The 20,458-nt window shown below is 35.4% G+C and overlaps 4 protein-coding genes across 5 annotated transcripts; 1 reads left to right on the forward strand and 3 right to left on the reverse strand.

The window, feature by feature from the left end:
* The first annotated feature begins 285 nt into the window (after positions 1 to 285).
* On the forward strand, positions 286 to 5,691 carry LOC104892800 (protein STRICTOSIDINE SYNTHASE-LIKE 10). Its single transcript, XM_010678806.4, has 3 exons — positions 286 to 2,213; positions 4,175 to 4,441; positions 5,200 to 5,691. The coding sequence occupies exons 1-3, from the start codon at positions 1,912 to 1,914 to the stop codon at positions 5,633 to 5,635; spliced, it is 1,005 nt and encodes a 334-aa protein (XP_010677108.2). The 5' UTR covers positions 286 to 1,911; the 3' UTR covers positions 5,636 to 5,691.
* An 845-nt stretch (positions 5,692 to 6,536) lies between these two features.
* LOC104892801 (histone-lysine N-methyltransferase, H3 lysine-9 specific SUVH6) lies at positions 6,537 to 13,118 on the reverse strand. 2 transcript variants are annotated; one of them, XM_019249500.3, is made up of 4 exons: positions 12,838 to 13,118; positions 11,530 to 12,695; positions 8,516 to 8,727; positions 6,537 to 7,151 (listed from the first exon to the last, which is right to left on the reverse strand). In XM_019249500.3, exon 2 carries the CDS (start codon positions 12,675 to 12,677, stop codon positions 11,604 to 11,606), a length of 1,074 nt encoding a protein of 357 aa, XP_019105045.2. In that variant the 5' UTR covers positions 12,678 to 12,695; positions 12,838 to 13,118; the 3' UTR covers positions 6,537 to 7,151; positions 8,516 to 8,727; positions 11,530 to 11,603. The 2 variants fall into 2 exon arrangements, with proteins under 2 accessions (XP_019105045.2, XP_048500872.1); XM_048644915.2 differs by adding an exon at positions 10,235 to 10,313 and having other exon boundaries at positions 11,530 to 13,118.
* On the reverse strand, positions 6,706 to 7,137 carry LOC104892802 (AP2/ERF and B3 domain-containing transcription factor At1g51120). Its single transcript, XM_010678808.3, has one exon. The coding sequence runs from the start codon at positions 7,135 to 7,137 to the stop codon at positions 6,706 to 6,708; it is 432 nt and encodes a 143-aa protein (XP_010677110.2).
* A 4,412-nt stretch (positions 13,119 to 17,530) lies between the features above and the next one.
* Positions 17,531 to 18,172, reverse strand: LOC109134864 (histone-lysine N-methyltransferase, H3 lysine-9 specific SUVH5). Its single transcript, XM_019249250.2, has one exon. It carries the CDS (start codon positions 18,170 to 18,172, stop codon positions 17,531 to 17,533), a length of 642 nt encoding a protein of 213 aa, XP_019104795.2.
* Between the last annotated feature and the right edge of the window lie 2,286 nt (positions 18,173 to 20,458).

Genomic DNA, 20,458 nt, shown 5'->3' on the forward strand with positions numbered 1-20,458 from the left:
CATTTAGCTTCGAGCGGAGGATGGTATTGACGGTACTCTACTACCCGACTTCATAGGTACTCTGTGGGCTATATGGATGACTCGCAATGAACAAGTTTTTCGTAACAAACGTGTGCTACTATCCAAGCCTACAAACTCAAATTTCTCTAAGTCGAGAACAACACCAGGTGTTTCTCCGACGCGATCTACAACATCATAATCATATAAGTGGGCCTAGCCTTCCGTCGGGTTTTAACTATGCGACTTTGGGGTCGGGTCTACTAATAAGTACTAACTACCCCGTCGATCACTATAGTAGTTGACGGTGCATGGGAAAAGCGCTCGCTGGCGGCCTATGCAGCATGGGTTGCTTATGATAGTGACGACCTGGCTGTGGCTTCTCATTACCACCGATTATATGCTACCTCGGCTCTCCAAGTGGAAGCAACAGCCTGTCTCCTAGCTTTGCGATGGGCTAATGCTATTTCCTTTCCTTCAATTCTAGTTAATACTGACTCGGAGCTCCTGGTTTGTAACCTCAGATCTCGGAAAGTTTTAGATATTATGGTTCAATGCACTCATTCAGACTTCAAGCTCTTAGGAAGTTGTTTTGACTGCTGCAAAATGCAGAAAGTTAGCAGGGATGGGGTTGCACCGGCACATCTCCTAGCGAAAGCGGCTCTACGTAACAGGTTAATGTTCCTCGCTTCAATGGTAGCCTTATCTGATTTTGTATGTTTCCAGTTGTCACGAAAAAAAAGAGAGATTCTTCAATTGTTGGTCGTAGGAGGAACATCAGAAAATTAAGAGAAAGAGTATTAAGATAAGATAGACGATTCGAGTTGCTGTGTTATCTTGAAAAATCCCCTTAAGTTTAGTATTGTCTAAAGAAGATTTGAAGACATAGTACTATCGATCCATTGTGTCTAATAGAATCAAGATGTTTGCATAGTCATTAGATATATCGATCAGTTGGACGAGGAGCTTTAGGACGATTTATGTGAGCATTACACTCAAATAACTCAATTCAATTCGAATATTGCACCTTTTCACAATCAACAATCAAAGGAAATGGATTTTTATATATGGTTAATCAGAGGTTGTGCAGCATCGAGTGTCATGGTGAAGCGTTTGGTAATTTGCGACTAGGACAGGGGGCGCTAATGGTGCTATATGAGCAGGGTGGAAGCAAAGGGGTGGGGCGCATAGCCTAGAATATGGAATTTTGTTTTTGTTTGGAGTGATTTCCATAATTCAATATATATGCAGGTTACAAGCTGATAGTCCTAATTGCATTAAACGTATTAAAGATAAAATATCCATTTGCAACGTATACCCAAAAAATATTTTATTCTATCACAAAAAAAAATTACATGGTTAAGCCAATTAGGCAATTACAACTCAAGTCGAACTACAAGTATAACTCAACAATTAGTCAATCACAAGTCGGGTAAGGCTATGATGAGTTTCACGAGTAACAACAACCAATTCACGAGAGTAAATTGGTTTTTGAACTAAGTCGAGCACAGTCCTGATCTCGATCAACTCGCTCAATTAACAATCCTACATGATCAAACTTTTACATTGATATTACGACACAAATGGAGTCCTTTGTGTTTTTTTTATGAAAAAAAAAAAAAGATAGTTACTAGTCCTTTTTCATATGCGAGATAGGAATCATGTGATATAAATCCATTAATAACATCCGTCCCACTCCCACACACTACATGGTTTACTACTTCTAGTTGGGTTACTCCTGCACTCTTATTACAAGTCCATCTGAACGTTCATCTATAAATGTTACATACTCCCCTTGGGAACTCTTTTCTCAATCAATCAACCCACGACTTCAAATACCATACAATTATACATCATCGCATTAGATCTCTTGGAACTCTCACATGCTCTCTCCCTAAATAGTAAATAGCAAAGATGCAGAAAGTTATGTTCCTCTTATCATTGTTATTTCTTTCTACCAAACTCTCCCTTCAAACTCAAGCACCATATGAATCTATATTATATCGACCTGTAATTGATCAACCTAGACTTCCATCTCAACCTCATGTAAGACAATATCATCACCTTCCTCTTGGACTCAACGCGGTTGCACCGGAGTCTATAGCATTCGATTGCCAAGGAGGTGGTCCGTACGTTGGAGTTTCCGATGGTCGGATACTCAAGTGGCAAGGTCCTTTACTTGGTTGGACAGTCTTTGCAGTAATCAGTCCATATAGGTACAATACTTGTACTTTTCTACTAATCTTGACTTTTGTGAAAGAATAGATTTTATCCGAAGTTCTTTACATGTTTATTTTTATGTGCAAACTTGATATTATCAAAGTTGGGACTTTTTACGTTTTTTTTTTTAAAAAAAAAAGAGATTTCATTAATATTTCGCCAAACGACACTTACAAGTCATTTCTGAAAAACATAAAACTCTAATAGAAATACATATCACCCGAGAAATGTAAACATTGCATATTTGACTTAATTTTGCCTTAATAAAAACTTCATCTGAAGCAATGCAATCTGTGAGTTCGCTCTGGTTCGGCATACGATCTGCAGATGCGGAAATTTTGGGATGAACGTACTCCAATAGTCTTCCATAGTTTTATAGAAGTTGTGAAACCCTAATTCTTCATATTGAGTCTCGAACTTCAACCAATGAGAATAATTTCTCATACCTAAAAATAAAAGAACCATATTCACAACTCCCATAGGGGAGAAGGAGATTTCCAAAACAAAAACTAAAAACCCCATAAAAGGGTTTGAGAAAATCTCATAAAGAGATACTAATTTATTGAACAAAAACAAGAAAATGAACTAAAAACTGAAAATAAAAGGGAAAAAGGGGTTTACCATGGATGAAAACATCCATGGCAGCCCCCTAATTGATGAAGAAGGGGTAAGGGAGGCTAGGGTTTTAGAGAGAGAAAAGGAGAGAGTTTTTTTATTTCGTTTTGACGGACTTTTTACGTTTTTATGGGGTCTCTAGAGTGCATATATCCATATACTTCCTCCGTTTAGGGGTATTTTTTGTTTATAAAATACACTTTTGTTACATTTAAAACGAAACGGAGTAAGTATGTATGTTTATGTAATGATATGTTGTTTTATGGTTTGCAATTTTAATAAATATTTTATTAACATAAACTTGATTTAGATGTCGTATTCCGTTTGTGTTTTTGTGTTTATTTGTTTATTTATTTATTTATTTTTAATTAGCTAATTAAGTCAGCCCAAACCCCAAAGGCTAACCCAACACATTGGCTGGTAAGTATAATGTTGGGGGTAAGGATCGAATCCCTAACTTTAGGGCCAAGGGGAAGCGCTCTACTAGAGGTGATCATGGCCGGGCCGGGGCAAAAAAATTTACCCATTGGTCGGGTCGGGCCGGGCCTAAATTCGGGCCGAATTTTTGTGTCCAAAGCTCGTTATTTCGGGCCTAAATTAGCGGGCTTTTGTGGGCCAAAACGGGTCGATCCAAAAAATAGGCTAAAAAGTCGTTTTTGGCTTGCCCAAAGCCAAAAAAATACGGCCGGCCCCGACCCGCGGCCCGGAAAATTCTGCCCAAAACCCGGCCCAAAAACGGGTCGGGCCGGGCCAAAATGATCACCTCTACGCTCTACCCACTTGAGCTAGCTCCTATCCTTTGTGTTTTTGTGTTTATATTCTCCCAGTATCTTTGCTATTACGGGATACCATCCTTTGAAATGATATTATTTTGTTATATTCCAGTCAGTGTGGGTTTATCTCAAGCAATTTTTAATTTTTAATAGTAAATTGTATGAAGATATAATAGTTTTTAAAGAGAATAATTAACAAATAAATCAATCAATCAAGATGTAAGATTTTATAGGATTGGTGGATAAATTCTTACTTTTCAAAACAAAAGTAGTGTATTTGGAACTTTGGTTTATATATCCAACCTGTTATCTTCAACCTTCTCAAAAATTATTAAAAGAGACGATCTAATTTTAATATAAAAGTAGACCTAGTAAATAAAAGAATTAAATTAGTCATAGAAATAATTAACATAATTACTGTTGAGCTAATTCTCTTTTTAATATTGGGCTTATCATTGTCTAATTTTAATTAAAAAATAGGCGATCTCTTACAAGTTACAAGACAAACTCCAAGCTTCTACTATTCTACCGGATAATTTGCTAATCTATTAATTTTGAGTTGATTTTAGGTCGAATTCGTGTGATGGGCTTAACGACTCCCCAGCAGAGCAATATTGTGGCAGACCACTAGGCCTAAAGTTCAACATGGTAACTAGTGAATTATACATTGCTGATTCAAGCTTTGGCTTAGTGAAGGTTGGTAGCAATGGCGGTATCGCAACTTCAGTTGCCACCATTGCCGAAGGAATCTTATTTCGATTTCTAAATGCCTTGGATATCGACTCTGAGAGCGGTGATGTTTACTTTACAGATAGTAGTTCTCATCATCATCGATGGTACATAACTATAGTCTATATTACAATTAGTGATAGCCAACAGTGCGGGCCAATCCGGCCCATCCAGCCCAGCCCACCTCGTGGGCCGTGTGGGCCGGGCCAGCAAAAAGTCTGGTCCAGTGCAGATCGAATCGTGAAATTGGTGGGGGGTGGGGCCAGATTTCTTGAGCCCAGCCCACTAAAGCCCATTACTAAAACTGCCCAGCCCGGACCATGAATCCGGTCCAACCCGACCCATGAACCAAACCAGCCCAATCCAAGTAAATATTGAACCAAATTGTGTATATTTTAATCATATTGTATATATTCTAATCAAATTGCATATATTATAATTCAATAAAATTTAAAAATAATGAAATTATTCATTAATATTAATATTTGTATATATTTTTAATTCATTTTAAAGATTTTATATAACAATAATGAATAATTTCAATGATTAAATAATTTTTTAAAAAAATTCTCATGTCGGCTCGTCAGCCCGGTTCAGCCCACCAAACCCACCAACCGTGAAAACCGGTAACAGACCGGTGTGGGCCTAGATTTTTCAGCACACGGACCAAGCCGCCCAGCCCATGGATTTCATGGTCCGGTCCTGGGCTGTGAAATCTCAACCCAGCCCACTACGGCCCATGGTCCGGCCCGTCCAGCCCGCACCAATGGCCATCACTAATTACAATTCAATGATATGTAGCATATTGTTATTTCCTAATAACCCAAATTAATTCACATGTTTTGCAATGAATTGTACATTACAGGGAGTATACAGCAATAGATTCAACTGATCGAAGCGGAAGATTGATGAGATATAATCCAAAAACAGGACGAACGATCGTTTTGCTTAAAGGCCTATCATTTGCAAATGGAGTAGCATTAAGCAAGAACAGAGATTTTGTTCTGGTTGCTGAAACTACATTGCATCGAGTGCAAAGGTATTGGCTCACAGGTCCTGGTGCTGGAACTTCTGAGGAGTTTATTAAACTTACTGGACAACCAGATAACATTAATCGAAATGGTAATGGAGATTTTTGGGTAGCACAAAATCCAACTGGACCCATTAGAGTTAATGAATCTGGAATCATACTGGAAAGTTTGAATAATAGTGAAATAGTGGATTGTAGTGATGTGATCGAATTTAACAATAGTTTGTGGATAGGTTCAGTAGTTCAATCTTATGTTATGTATACTAGCTAGATTATTATTCTAGTATGATGGTTAATAATATTTTTGTTCAAAATGGGAAAGCATATTTATTTATTAATGAAAAAAAAAAGGCGAGTTCTCTTATGGCTACAAGCCTACAACTATATAACTACAATATAAAAATACTGTATTTAGGGCGTTAGTAGGAAATTCTAGGACGTCGTTTAGCAAATGAGTATGTAAAAATAGGCATACAGAGAATTAAGCTATATATAGCATAAAGAAAATAGCACAACATAATCAAAAGACAATGAGTGCAATTGTGCAAGTAAGCATACCTGGATATCAAAAAGATTACTCCAAAAGTTGGGAGTAGGTACTCTGCAATACAGATAAGGAAATCGGCAAGAACATCTCATTCCCAGTACATATTTTTATTTTATTTTGACAGAACCCCAGCAAAGATCAAAAGATAAATCTTGTTTGATAGACCAATTTCGGGAAAAAACCAATCTATAGAAAGCACAGAGATGACAGGGTTTTGAGGGACATGGTTTGGGAATAGGAAAGCCTTATGTTCCATTTATTTCTGGGCTTCAGTAGCACGAAAAAAGTTGGGGTTTCGAGAACGTAAACGTTCTACAAAAGGGGAAATCTTGTGTCCTAGAGGTTTCCGTGCTCATATTGTAACCAACAACGCAAGGTATTATAAATAGGTCAAAGCTGAGATCAGAACTTCAAGCTACAATCTACAGCACCTGTGATAGAAAAAAATCACTAAAGAAGTTAGAACTATTCTTACTGCATTGACTGAAAAAGTGATTTAAACACCACTGATGGATAAAGGGACTTTGCCTATCAGCCTCAGCAGCATCTGTGCACTTAGTTTGGACTTCACATGTACCCTTCAAGAAAAATGTGATGATAATAAATATTAACCTGGCGTTCTACATTCGATTTTTTATATTCGTATATTTTTTAAGAATGCAAACATTCATACATGGAAAACCTTATTTGATAAACTAACACACAAAACACGAGAGATCCATATAACAGCATTGACGAAAAGAGATAACATAGATTTAGAGGATCACAATTGGAGCAAGGATCAGTTCTAGATCTTAACCAATTCGTACACTGAACAGCTTAACTGGGTTATGCACCTCTGTGACACCACTAATTCCAGTTTCCCCAGAACTCTGTTGTCTGTTCCTAGCACCAGCAAGACATTGATTTCTGGCCAGAATAGCCTCATCTGTCATGAAATATGCATAATTCTGCGTATACGTTCCATTTTTTATCATGGATATGACGGTTGCAAAAGGATACATACTTTGAAACTCTATCTCTTGAGGTCTATCATACCATGGAATATTAAGAGCTGAAAGTCTACGAAGCTTCAGATTGGCTCTATCATAAGCATTAGCAGCTTCTACCACAGTTTCATAAGTTCCAAGCCACAATGGCTTCCTGTTCACGCTGACTTGAGCACCCCAATTTCCATTTTTCTTTGGAACTACTCCTCTGAATATTTGAGCCTGGCCTTCTTCCATGACGGCTGAACAACCTAAAGTGATTGAGGTGAGAGAATTAGGAGAAGAGGGTAAGAATAAGGCTAGGAGAAGATTGACAATTGCTCCAAATAGAAGTGCAGGCTCTTCTTATTAATACAAAATAAGGTTTGAAAACGATTTGACTCTTTAAGTAAAACATCTCAATCAATAGAAAGTGTTCGATATTTCTGATTAAGACGACGCATTTGGGAAGTCTCAAATTTCTTACTTTCTTTGTCCATTCAATCTGTCCAACACGTGTTCGACGATTAAAGGCACCAGCTAAGGAAACCATCTACAAAGAACTTGTCTTATCCAAGACTTTGACAATAACAAAGGCATAATATAGACTTAACAGCTTTGCAAAGATACACTTACTGTAAAATGAAAATATGCATCAAATGGACTATAGAAGCACAGGATTACATCATATAATCAGAATCTTACCACAAAATAAGATTTAACATGAAATGCCTAATATTGTCAAGTGGAATCTAATGGAGCTTGAAATCTAGTTCCTAAAAGAAAACAAGAATTCTGTCAACAGTAAGCAGTAATGAATTCACAAATACAAGGGTGATGATAGATTCAGAATTTATGCCAAGTGACTCTTCATATGGATGCTTGTCGTGTAAGTAGCACATGCATTGAGATTTTAGAGTTGGGAAATAAATTAATATTAGGGGTAAAGTGATACTACATCACCATCAATTACAGGCTCTAATCTTAGAATACTACTCATCCAAACTAAAATTGAAGAGTAGATACTAGATTCTTAGTCTTAAGTCTTAAAACAGGTCATATTTATCAGAAATAAAGTAAATATGATGTCATTATATATATAATAGATATTTTCTGTTATGGTGGTTAGAAGTTTGTTATAGTTGGTTAAACATTCTGTTTAGCTTTTGTACAGCTGCCATTCCTTCCCTCTTTTATAAAGGGTGATAGTTAGTTTGTAATTCAGATAGAAGATTTCAAAACATTCTTCTCTCACAAACTGTGAGATTTTCTTTCTCAAATCAGAACAATCATCTTGTTCTTATCTTTACAGACAGTATTACACTTATCAGTGTTTACTATAATATTCCAACTTTTACTTGTCTATTCAGTCAAGGACCAACTCGCAAAAAGAGGTCAGCAGGATAGCACAAGATTACCATATTGTGCGTCTTTTCCCAAGATAACATACATTACCAGATCTGAAAGGAAGGAACAATTACTAGCAAAGAAGATTCATAACCTACTAATGTCAACAGAGTGCAACAACCCAAGAGCAAGAAAAGTAACAAAAATATCAAACAGCAATGAACAAAAGAAGGTTCAGTGAGTATGGTTAGTATGCGACAAAGAGACTTCATAACAGCTAAATTATTACCACATCCGTCGGATCACGTTCTGATCTGTATCTTTAAGATATAAGCCAGATCTTTTAAAACCAGCTTTGAGCTCCTCAAAGTGTGATTGAACCACTATTATCAGTATCTTGCCATAAACATCCCTTTGAAGCCAGAATTTGCTAATTTTGAAAAGCTTTCAGCTATCAAAGAAACAAAAAACCTTTTTTGCCCCTTGTTCATCTTGTTCTACCTAGAAGCATTAACAGTATGCGAACAAAAAAAGAAGGATGTTAGATGCTGGGATTGACAAACAGATAGCAGTAATGAACAACAAAAACAATGCATAATGACACCATTGGAAGCGTTTATTCGTTGAAGGAGGAACCATATGAAAATGAAGCTCACAAAATGAATGTCAATATGCCACTATAATCAACTGCACCAAAGATGGAAGGATCTGGGCAGGTCCACATAGAAGAGACCAACAGAATGCCACAATAACCACTTACACAATGCACCAACAGACCGAAGTACTGGTACTAAAGAGATCCCTAAGGAACAACTGTCTAGAAACAACCAAAGTGCAATTGTGCAAAGACAGTAGCCTTAAAAGAGATGGCCACCATAAATCTGATTAAAAAGCATACACCTTCCGTAACAATATATGGAAGCAGATAGTTCTTGAACCGATATAAATTTGTATTTGCTTACGGTCCCTATAATTCCAAAACCTGAAACTATAATTAGTCTTCTGAAACCATAATTAATCGTCACTACAATTACAAAGACGAGAAGACAAGCACACAGAACCATGAATACCAAACAAGATGTACCAAATCTGGGAATCTCAATGTCGTCTCATCTCCATTTATTAAAAGATTCACACAGAACTATCACATTTATGAATTTGGGCACGTCCCCCCAATAAAAAAATGAATTTGGCCACGTTGACCATCATAACTGGACAAATGTAGACACATTCTAGGAATTCTCAGAACTGGCCTCCAGGAACCTTTTTTCCCCTCATGGAATATAAAAACTCAAGACTCAAGTCCGTCAAATGCTTTCCACAATCAACATCATACAGTTTCGTAAATACTGTACAGATTGATTCTTTTTTGGGAAGGTAACCGGAATGAAATTTCAACTAAAATCACAGCTGGAGAGAACGCTCAGATATAGGAGAAAGTATAGTCCCATACCCGGTATGGGACAACTTTTCCCATATCAGTTACTTGATATGATTAGATGTAGCTTAGATATGTTTAATAGCGAACTGATATGATTTGATGTAGCCCAGATATGATTTAAGATTTCAACTAACAAGCTCCCAAAAAAATGTGAAAATATTTTTTTTTATAATTTTTTAATACTACTTTTGTCATAAAAATTACATAAATGCCATGGTATTGGTACATACCCGGTATGGAATATCATTGCTCCAGATATAGCATTTACCATTCACTCTCTCACCTAGTGCATAGAATATGAGTATGATCTGCCTTAAAACGCTGTAATCATAATTTTCTAGGGCATACTGGAAAAGATAAGCATCAGAATAATCTGTGAACTCAGAGACAACATGGAAAACATACAGCAGAGAATAGTTAACACTTAACGAACACTTGTACTAACAGATGAAAGCTTTATACTATAATAGTTTTCAGTGCTTGTTGAATCCCAATCAATTATTCTATCATAAAGTGACAGAAAAAGGCCAATATAGAGAAGAAAATCTGGAGAAGACAAGAACTTACTTTTCAAGCATGAGCCTGATAGGAATGGCTAGTACCATAGTCAACATGGTGGTGGAAAACCATATAACCAATAACTTTACTGTAACAAAGAAGTATATCATATCAGACAGAAACTATACAACAGATACAAACCAAGAAATATTAAGCATCAAGCAGATTCTCCCCCCAAAAAAGTAAAATAACGTGAGATACTGACACCATACCACAAATCTAAAGTGCAAAGTCAGATTAGCCCCTAACTTGGCGCCTAGAATAAGTAGATCTGATCCGGGGTGTTGGCTACTCACTTTGTTCTGTTACATGTATGAAGTACCCTTAAACAAACAGAGTCTAATGGAGAGGCCTAAAAAATGGAGTAAAGAAATGATGGTAGTGGTAGCAGTTTTTCCAGCCACTGGAATCTCCTCTCAAAGAAATGATAAATGCTGAAGGTGCAATACTGAGAGGAAGAGAAAGTCTTGCTCTCCAGATAAACGGGATGATCAGAAACATAAGCCCCTGATCATTATGATGCTGATATTGGTCAGTGTCAGAAAGAAGCACCTGGATCTAAACCTATTTAATCAACCTGAGGCATGTAGTTGCCAGAAAACACATATTTTGATGTATAATTTGGTTGTCCAACCCTTCTCTCCATGGAATATCTCCTGATCTCCCCTCCACCCGCAACCCACCCTTCCCTGGAAAAAAAAGGAAAGCATGGGTAGAACTTGCAAGTTTTTATATTATAGGCAGGTTAGAAGAATAAAAACACCTCCATCATTCTTATTATCTTTGATCAAGGGAAATGGTACATTTATCTTCCATGTGCAACACCACAAAAGATGATGGCCAAAATATCAGCTGCTCTTATGCTTCAAGTAGCACCATTACCTTCGAACATATTCAAGCAACAGCAATTTATAAGACCTCCCTGTCTCCACACCCTTTCCCCACCCTAGCAGCCAAATATAGTTAATAGAAAATTATCTGGTGGAAGTACTGCAACAGGATCCAAAGCTTTCGAACAAAAAAATAGAAGATCTCATAAGTCAGAAGTGAAGAATACAACCACAATGAAGAAAGAACACCATATATTCATTCACTGTTTAACAAAAGTTTGACAAAATCACTTTTAAGTCTCTAAATACCCTTTTAGCTTCATATAGACCTACATATGCTCCTACAAACTATCTTCAATTTTTTTTTAAAAAGTGTGACAGCTCGCTCATCAGTATAATGATATCTCTTCAATCACATACATGCTATGATGCTAGGCAATATAATGCAAGTTAAGCTAGAACAAAAGAACTAACATCTTCATACAATGCAAAGAGCTCAAGCACTGCATTCCCCTATCTGCACAGACAAAAAAGCATAATCTGAAACCTCAAAAACGATATCGTCTACAATCTAGCCACGGAACTGCAGGCTGTCCGGTGCATCGTATCAGATGAAACTGGTAGATCATATTCCCTTGTGGCCCTTTCTTCTTCTCACAGTCCCTCACTTCATACAACCCATCATACACATACAATACCCTCTGACCATAACTCTTCTCGGAACTGAGCCCCCTAACTACTCTAACAGGCCTTTTCTCCTTCATGCTATTCGACAAAGCAAGATTCCCACCCTTAAGCTCCTGATCAGGAGGAACCCCAACTTCGTGGCGCTTAAGAACCCCGCCTTCCCCAATGTAAGTCAAGGCATTAGGATCATTCATCTTGTCTAAATGCCTTTCATTAGCAACAATACAAGTAGCCAATCGACTCCCGCGCCACTCCATACTATCAATCCCACCTTGAGTTTGCTTATGCAACCCAACAAGCAACAACTCTATCCTATAATGAAACTTATCCCCAACTTCTACCCCAGGCACAGACCCAATCATCAATGCAGACCTATTCATAATCTTTCCTTCATTTTTCAATTCACCATATGCTGTTGTATCAACCCTCCTAATTCCCCTCCCACTTTGTGAGATTTCATCAAGCCTCTTCCTAAACAATGCCAGCATTTCAAGCACTTTTTCTCTCTCCTTAGAATTGCTCAAAACTGGTTCTTTAACCTTTAATTTCTGGGTTTGTTTGATTTCAACCACCTTTTTCTTCTCTCCTAATCTTTTCTCATCGTAATTGTTGTTGAAAACAAGTTCTTTTCCCTTCAAAGTTTGAGGGTTTCTTGTAACTACTTCATTACCCACTTTACTTTTCATAGCAGTAACATAGCGCCTCCATGTAAGAGAATCAGAATCTTTCCCACTTCTTGAAAGTTTTTCTGTGAAAATTTGGGTGATTTTTAAAGCATTTGGACCACACCCAGTTGGAAAATCTCTTGTATAATGATGAAAAGACTTCTTAGCAGAGAAACCCTTGAAAGATGAGTTTGAAATCCCACAATCAGGTGGAAAATCCCGGGAAAATACAACTTTAGGGTTCTTAATTCCATGATTTTCAACTTCCATAGTTAGGTTTTGAGGTTTCTGAAAACAGGGGAAGGGGCAAAATGGTTATAATTCAAGTGAAATGCAGGTCAAATTATGAGAAGGTTGGAGATTTCAGTGATATAAATTGGTAAAGAACAAAGTATTACAGCAAAAAGAAGAAAAAAAACGACGATCATACCTAAGGAAAAAGGAATTCAGTAATAAAAGTGGAAATGTGAGGCGAGTTAAGTTTTGTTTGAGTTTCTGGGTTTTTGGGTCTTCAAATTAGTAATACGTACACATAGAATTACCTTTTTTAACTTTTCAGAAAAGTTTAGATTTTAGCAGGGTTCTGGGGTTGTCAGGAAGAAAGTTGTCAAAGTGACCTCCATTGACAAAAGTTGAAAAAGCAGGAACCGAGGACAGAAGACAGAGAAATAAATACTACTCGCTTCAGGCGCACAACCCAATTTTTCATAAAAAAAAAAAAATTAACAAGAAATATTTGAATTTTTTCCCTCAAATAATGCTCAAATGCAAATAATGGTTTGTAATTTCTCGTAATTTTATAAATTTTATAGATATATTTTAATATTTATATATCATAAGTGTTATATACAACAAAAAAAGCTAAATACAACATTTAAAATTATATCAAACTTTAACCATAGTTAATTTAATTTTTTTTTTAATAATATAATTGCACAATTATTACTCACCCCATAGCAAATTTGAAAATATAATTTCACTCCCCACAAATACTTTTTCCTTTACCGCATAAGTCATATTTTATATTTTCCGGGCTACGATTATGGAAATGGGGTCATTTATCATAGATGACCCCCCTTATGGAAGTCATTTGTCATAAATGACCGCCCTTAAGGGGGTCATTTGTTATAGATGACCCCCTCAAAGATAGGTTAGTCTTTTAATAGATTTTATTGTATTTAGCTTTTTTTTTGCTGTATATAGCACATCCCTTATATATTTATATTTAAACATAATTATTTTAAAATAATTTATTTATTTAAAGAAGGTTGACTATTTTGAAAGTTAAAGGAATTATTTTAAGGATACAAGTAAACTAAAATATTTTTGTTTAGGTATGCTTTGAAAAATATTTGAAATACTAATTGAATTTGGAAAATAAATTTAAATGGACTTGAGGAATCCAAATTGTAAGTAGATTAGAAAAATAATCTCTATTGATGTTAGGAGTTTTAAATTATCAATCCATGATACAGGTCCAACAGAGACCATCGAGCCTCGACTCGAGTGGTTAGCCAGGGTCGATCCATCTTATTTGTGCTTTTCATCATTTGTAAAATGGCATTGCCTAATAGAAAAATAGATCTAAGCCCAAATGAAAATAACAGACTTTTTGGACTTTCAGATTTTTGATGGGGATAGCTCGATCCTTTTTAAATTTATTGAAACTTATTTTTGAAATAACTAATCTAAACTCGTCGGAATTTATTTATGGTATAACTAGTTGCATATGCATGCGATGCGTGCGTCGACAATCTTATATAGTTATATACAAATGGACATGTTTTTTTTTAATCTAAAATTATTTTGATAGTGATGTAAATTATTAAGGTTATTTTGTAGATGTCATTATCTTTTTAAATTAAAGGTGAATGATTTTTAACTGTTCAATACCGTCACTGTGAAATTTGGTCGATGAATTAATATTTTCTTTTCAGCGACTTTAGTATAGTTCTTTAACAATTATAAATGTTAATAAACCATATAATTTGAACTTTGTAAATATGAAATAGCATGTTATCACGATATATTACTAAACTTTTTTTTGGTTGAATATTCTAATTGATTTCGTGAATTGATTGTGTCAGTCTAGTTTTTCAAGTTATTAATGGTATTGCGTATTCCATTTTTGACCTACTCATATGGCAAGTTTTCATTGATTCTCATTTTTCAATTTTTTATAAAAAGAAAAATATTGTTTTAAATTATTAGAGGATTTTAGTCATTTCAAAAGCGGACACCACACCTCCTCCCTTGACTTATATAATAAAGATTAAGAAATGTTCAATACTTGAAAGTTTTTATTTTATTCTTTGTCACATGTGCAAATTTGGACATAGGTGGATAAACTTTGGATTTTTCGGGTTAAAAGTTGCGTCTAGAAATAGAATGATAATGCCTCTATGATATTTTTTTTATTTTGGTAAGAAGAAGTGGTCGGGACCCCGCTCGGATCTTAATGGACCACACACTTGAGAGTGAGGGGGAAGGATAAGGGGAGTCCCTACCCTCAAAGTGTCTCTAATGGGGACTAAACCCCCAACCTTGTGGTTGGAAGGGTGCTCTCCTTACCACTAGACCAAGTACTACTTGGTAATGTCTCTATGATATGTTATGAACAATATTTGTCTTTTTTAATTTCTACCATTTGACTTTTACATTTGTCAATACATAACATTGACTATTAATATCTTCAGCAATAAACACGTAAAGTTACATAAAATTTTCGGACATTTCCACCATAGAGGAGACGTCCAAGCCGGACGTTTCTGCGACGGATCACCCCAATTTTTTTTTGGTTTATGCGGCTTGCTCATGGTGGTGTGTGTGGTTTATTTGGTGGTGTGCGTGGCCTCGGTGGTGGTTTGCGTGGTTTTGGTGGTGGTCGTGGGAATGGAGGTGGTGGTTTGGGAAAAGAAAAGAAAAAGAGTGAAGGGTAAAGTTGGAAATATTTGGTGAGATCGGGGCGTTGTTAAGTAATTTTTGGGCGATGTTTAACATTTCAGATGCGGAAAAGCTAGGGCCTGTTCTCTTCGGCATAAAATAGCTGAATTGAAGTGAACTGAATTGAACTGAACTGAAATGAATAGTGATATGTGAGAGTAAAAGTGTTGTCTAGAGTCGAACTGAAATGAATTGAACTGAATTGAACTGAATTGAACTAAATTGAACTGAACTGAAAATAAGTTGGGGAGAACAGACCCTTGGTTGATGGCTAATGCCAAAAATAAAATGGTGCAATTAAAAAAATGGAGGAAGTGTAATGCTTATCTTAAAAAGCTTTTTCACAAAAAAAAAATAAGTGTTTCATTTATTTCAGAATGGAAAAAATATTATTTAATTTTTTCTTGTAAAAATATGACAATAACAATTTTCAACAAGTTCTAATAAATTTAAATAAGTTTAGATGGAATCAAAACGCACCAAGCTGAATCACAACGAACCCTCGGTATGTCTCTATGACTCTATCTACTCTCCTGATCTCCTTATTACATCCATAAGAACACGGTCACACCACCACCATGGGAGCTAAGTGCTAATATAATAGAAGTAGATAGCACCCATCATGCATTCATGCTAAGAGTACTCCCAGTGGTTGCCCTCCTTGTGGGTTATGAGGAGAGAGAGTGTAAAAGTATTATTAGTTTATTAGGAGAGAGAAAAAAGTTGGGCAAAAAATTGATGCCCAGCTCTTAATGATGGACCAAGAAAAAGAGGAGCAAAGAAGGAATTGGAGGAAAGAGAAAATATGGTGGAGTAGGTGGAAGAGTGAGAAAGTAATAGAATAATCAATGACCCCAAACTATAGGGCAATCATTGATTATGCTCTAAAAGATCAGCCTCTAGCCCCGTGGGTAAAACTAAGCAAAGTTGATAAAAATGAAGAAAGTCCTTTAGTTAATTCAAAATTTAGAGGTTGACATCAGCTAAAGATATATAACAACTTGTAAACTAGAGCAAAACAAGAATCAAGTCCAGTATCTAAAATCAACAGTATAAATCATTGTTATTAAAATTCCGAATCGAATCTTACGATCCTACGATTCTATGATCCACAATGACTTTTTCGATCCCAATCCTATATATTATTTTAATTTAATAGGATCTTTCAATCCTATCCAACTACCAAATTTCACATGATAGAATCATAGCACGATTATACAATCCTGAGGTTTCACGATCCAATTCTATCATAAAATTTCACAAAATAATTCCAAATATTATCTTCTTCTTTTAGCTTTGGTCGCATGTTACTTCAATCTTATAGTATCGAACTATTATCACTATTTGAGGATGAAAAACGTCATTATTGATGTGTGTAAAGTTCTAACATAAGCCTTTTGATCACGTAATAGCATAATTATCACCAATTTACCCTATATTGCAATATCTTACGATCTTACGATTCGACCCTACCGATCCGATCCTACCAACCTTACGATCCTATAGGATCCCTATCTTGATAATATTAGTATCAATAATACTTCGTAAAATCCTTCAATAACAGCAACACATTTGAACTAGCAGAATATAAAGAAAAAGTGAAAAGAAAATGCTCAATTTTAGCTGGAAATGTCATCCATATATCTCTTGCTAAAGATCAATTGACATCAAAATCCAGCGGAATTACATAACCAAGTACCAAGACGCATCTACACTTTGTAAAACTATGTATTACACTATTACATGGTTCTAGAGATCAATACAAGGTTCAATTATAGAACTATCAGACTCAAAACCAGTGGCGGAACCAAGGTGAGACTACGCTAGGCCATGGTAAGGCCCCTCCTATGACTTCAGATACCTATCAAAAGAACTAGTTATGTTATAGTTGAGTTGATATTAGCTGTTTGAAAATTTCACAACTCCAAGTTTCGAGTTCTAACATCCTCATGCTGCACAATCTATTACAAGTTATCTAATCCTGGTTCTTACACCCTACTAAACACCACTAGAATAGTAACCAACACTTTCAATCAACTCCTGCCAAATGCCAATATCCACGCCACGAAATTAAGAACATAAATCCCGTAGCCCAAACAAGATGTCCAAATAAGAACATCCACGCCCAAACCGATAAACTATTCATACCAAATGGATATATTTCTAAAGAATAAAATTTCTTAAACTAGATTTCTCATTCTTCTGCAAGAAACAGAAGGTTGTCCATGGCACCTTAACAACTTAAATTCAAACACCAAGTTCTGTAGTAATCCCTTCTTCTTCTCAACACTGTTAACCTCATACAATCCATCATAGACATACTCAAACCTATGAACCAAACGACCACGAAGACGACGAACCACTTTAAACCCCTTCACAACCCTTACAGGACTTTTTAACATCATGCTCTCCCATAGAGCAAGATTTCCACCCTTCAACTCCTGATCATTAGGCTTCTCATCAAGCTCCTTCGGCCGCGCTTTCCCTCCTTCACCAATGTATGTTAAAACATTAGGATCACTCATAATATCCAAGTATCCTTCATTAGCAACAATACAAGTAGCAATCCTTTTCCTACCCAACTCCATCCAATCAATCCCTCTTTCATAATGCCTGTGTAATCCAACAAGTCTTAATTCGACTCGATATCGAAATCTATCCCCAACTTCAACTCCAAGCACAGGACCAACAATTGAAGGACACCCTTTAGAGATCTTTCCCTCTTTTGTCAATTCATTCATTGCTTTCAAATCAACTCTCACCCCTTCTTTAGCATTTCTAGAAATTTCTTCACACCTTTCCCTAAACAATTTCACTTTCATGGGATTTTTCTTTAATATAAGTCTATTACATTTTTCTCCATTTCCCAACTTACTTTTCACAGCCCCAACTTTTCTCCTCCAGTGAAAATCTTTACTTCCACCCAACCCTTTAAGTTGGTCTTTTTCAGTGGATCCTAACACATTTGAGCCAAATCCGGGAGGAAAATCTCTAGTGTAATGCACAAATGTGGTTGATTTTCCTAACCCAGATGAGAAATTTCCAGAAAATGCAGAATTGGGGTTTTCAGGGATGAAATATTGAAATCACAGTTTTTCATGGTAACAAATTAAGGGTTTTTGAGCAAGAAATGCAGGAAATTTAGTGGGAAATTTAGGGAAAACCAGGAAAACAGAGTGTGTGTCAGACCCAAGTGAGAAATCAGGCAAGATGAACAGAAAATTATATTTCTAACTTAGATTTAGGGAAAAAAACTAAGACATGCAGAGAAATTGCGTTGAAAAAAACGAAATTAACTGCGGAATAGCGCAATTTGAGCACAAAATGCAAATGAGGTTAGTATTATAATTGTGGTGTGAAAGTAGTTGATTTATATAGGAGTTTGAGAGGGCTTTTGTACGAGATTTCGCAGAAGCTTCATAAGAGAAAATCAGAGAAGAGTGATGAAGATGAAGTGATGAGTCAAGAGATTCTTCTTTGGTATTAAGTTTTTCTTTTTTGGGGGGAAGAGTTTTGCCTTCTTTTTTCTGTTTTCAGGCTAGTGCCATGACCGGCTCATACTTGCTGAAGTTGACTATATTGAGAAATTTATTGAACATGTAATAAATGTTTTGACTACATCATTGGCTCATTAGCTAATGACTAATGAGTAATAACAATGTAGCATAAATGTGATCGACCTATAGTTTTATGAAATTATGTCTTCATTGTCTTGTACAACCACCTTTCTGTTTCTAAGTTTTCACGCTTGTCAATGCATAACTTTAATAATAAATATAGTTAATTACTTTGTAATAAAAATTACAAAAATTTAATATCTTGGAAGTATATATTGTTACGAATCTAACAAGATCCCACATAATTATATTTTTTCTTACATCAAAATCACATTAGATATTCAAAAGAATGGTGAATGAATAGTGTAAAAATCCAATTGTTGCAATAGAAAAACCATTATAAGTTTGGAAAGCAAATGAGAGAATTACTTCCTTTTTGAAAGAAATAATGTATGAGTAGATAGATGTTACATTAATCCACTAGGTAATTCATCCATTATAAATGTAAAATAAAATTATCTATGTATGAAAAAGCTAGCGAATATATATTTTGCTCTCAAAAATTTCTATTGTGACTCAAATATTCTTATGGTAAAAGTGATGCAATTTGTACTATATCCATAGCAATTTAATTTGATTTAGTTGCAATATATCCTTGTTTTCACCATAAAAATTGTGCCAAAAGCATACTCCTATATGCTACAACAAATTTATAGTTTAACGAGTAATATATAAGCTATTAATAAACAGGTTAGATCCATCTGGATTAGATTTAAAATTTTCTTCAACATAATATTGGCGCTTTTTTATGTGTAAACACAATCTTTTATATTACTCCTTATAAGAGAAAGTGTGAGTATAAATTAGAGTGTGATAGCGAATTTCATTTAGCCACATTCATTAAAAAGGTCAAGCAAAATCTTCTTCTTCTCGAAAACCTAAACATCAGCGCCGTCAATCACCACACAAGTTCTTGGTGGAATTTACTCATCAAATCAGCTATACAATTTAATTCATGTTGTGAGCCTTTCTGAAAGCTAACTCTTGCGACGCACTTGGTTATTCACCATTCAAGTAATCAATTTTTAATATCCAAGGTGAATCTCATGTCTTTATGCTTTACATTACTAATGAATTATGAGTAAGGTTGTGCCTACGTACTAATAATTATCTCAATTGAATTAGATTAGTATTATTTGCTTACAAACTATTGTGTAATATATATAAATATTACTTAAATTACAACCAACATGGTGCAATTTTTTTAATTGATATGACACATGAAGTTGTTTGTTTTATATCTAATCAATATATAAGATTATATTTTTTTTTTGTTCTCTCATTAGAAGGTGAGGAAAGTCACAAGTGCTATGAGATTCCTATATATTCCCTTTTATTAAAACACCAATAATACTTGATTAGTGAAGTCGTGTATAAAACATATAAGATATGCGTTTATTTTAAAAAGAAGAACAAGGTGGTGAAAAAGATACGTTTTAATCAAATGTCCAACAAAGGTAAAAATCATTTTAAAAGGATTAAGTAAAAAAA

This window comes from Beta vulgaris, chromosome 5 (assembly GCF_026745355.1).
Source record: "Beta vulgaris subsp. vulgaris cultivar EL10 chromosome 5, EL10.2, whole genome shotgun sequence".
NCBI lineage: Eukaryota > Viridiplantae > Streptophyta > Magnoliopsida > Caryophyllales > Amaranthaceae > Beta > Beta vulgaris.

What these genes read in the sequence shown, in the direction of transcription:
- LOC104892802 (XM_010678808.3), bottom strand. Translation starts at nt 7,137, where the DNA reads ATGGAAGAAGGCCAGGCTCAAATATTCAGAGGAGTAGTTCCAAAGAAA.
- LOC104892801 (XM_019249500.3), bottom strand. Translation starts at nt 12,677, where the DNA reads ATGGAAGTTGAAAATCATGGAATTAAGAACCCTAAAGTTGTATTTTCC.
- LOC104892800 (XM_010678806.4), top strand. Translation starts at nt 1,912, where the DNA reads ATGCAGAAAGTTATGTTCCTCTTATCATTGTTATTTCTTTCTACCAAA. An exon ending in GCAGTAATCAGTCCATATAG is followed by an intron (nt 2,214 to 4,174) that starts GTACAATACTTG and finishes AGTTGATTTTAG; the next exon opens with GTCGAATTCGTGTGATGGGC. An exon ending in AGTTCTCATCATCATCGATG is followed by an intron (nt 4,442 to 5,199) that starts GTACATAACTAT and finishes TGTACATTACAG; the next exon opens with GGAGTATACAGCAATAGATT.
- LOC109134864 (XM_019249250.2), bottom strand. Translation starts at nt 18,172, where the DNA reads ATGAAAGTGAAATTGTTTAGGGAAAGGTGTGAAGAAATTTCTAGAAAT.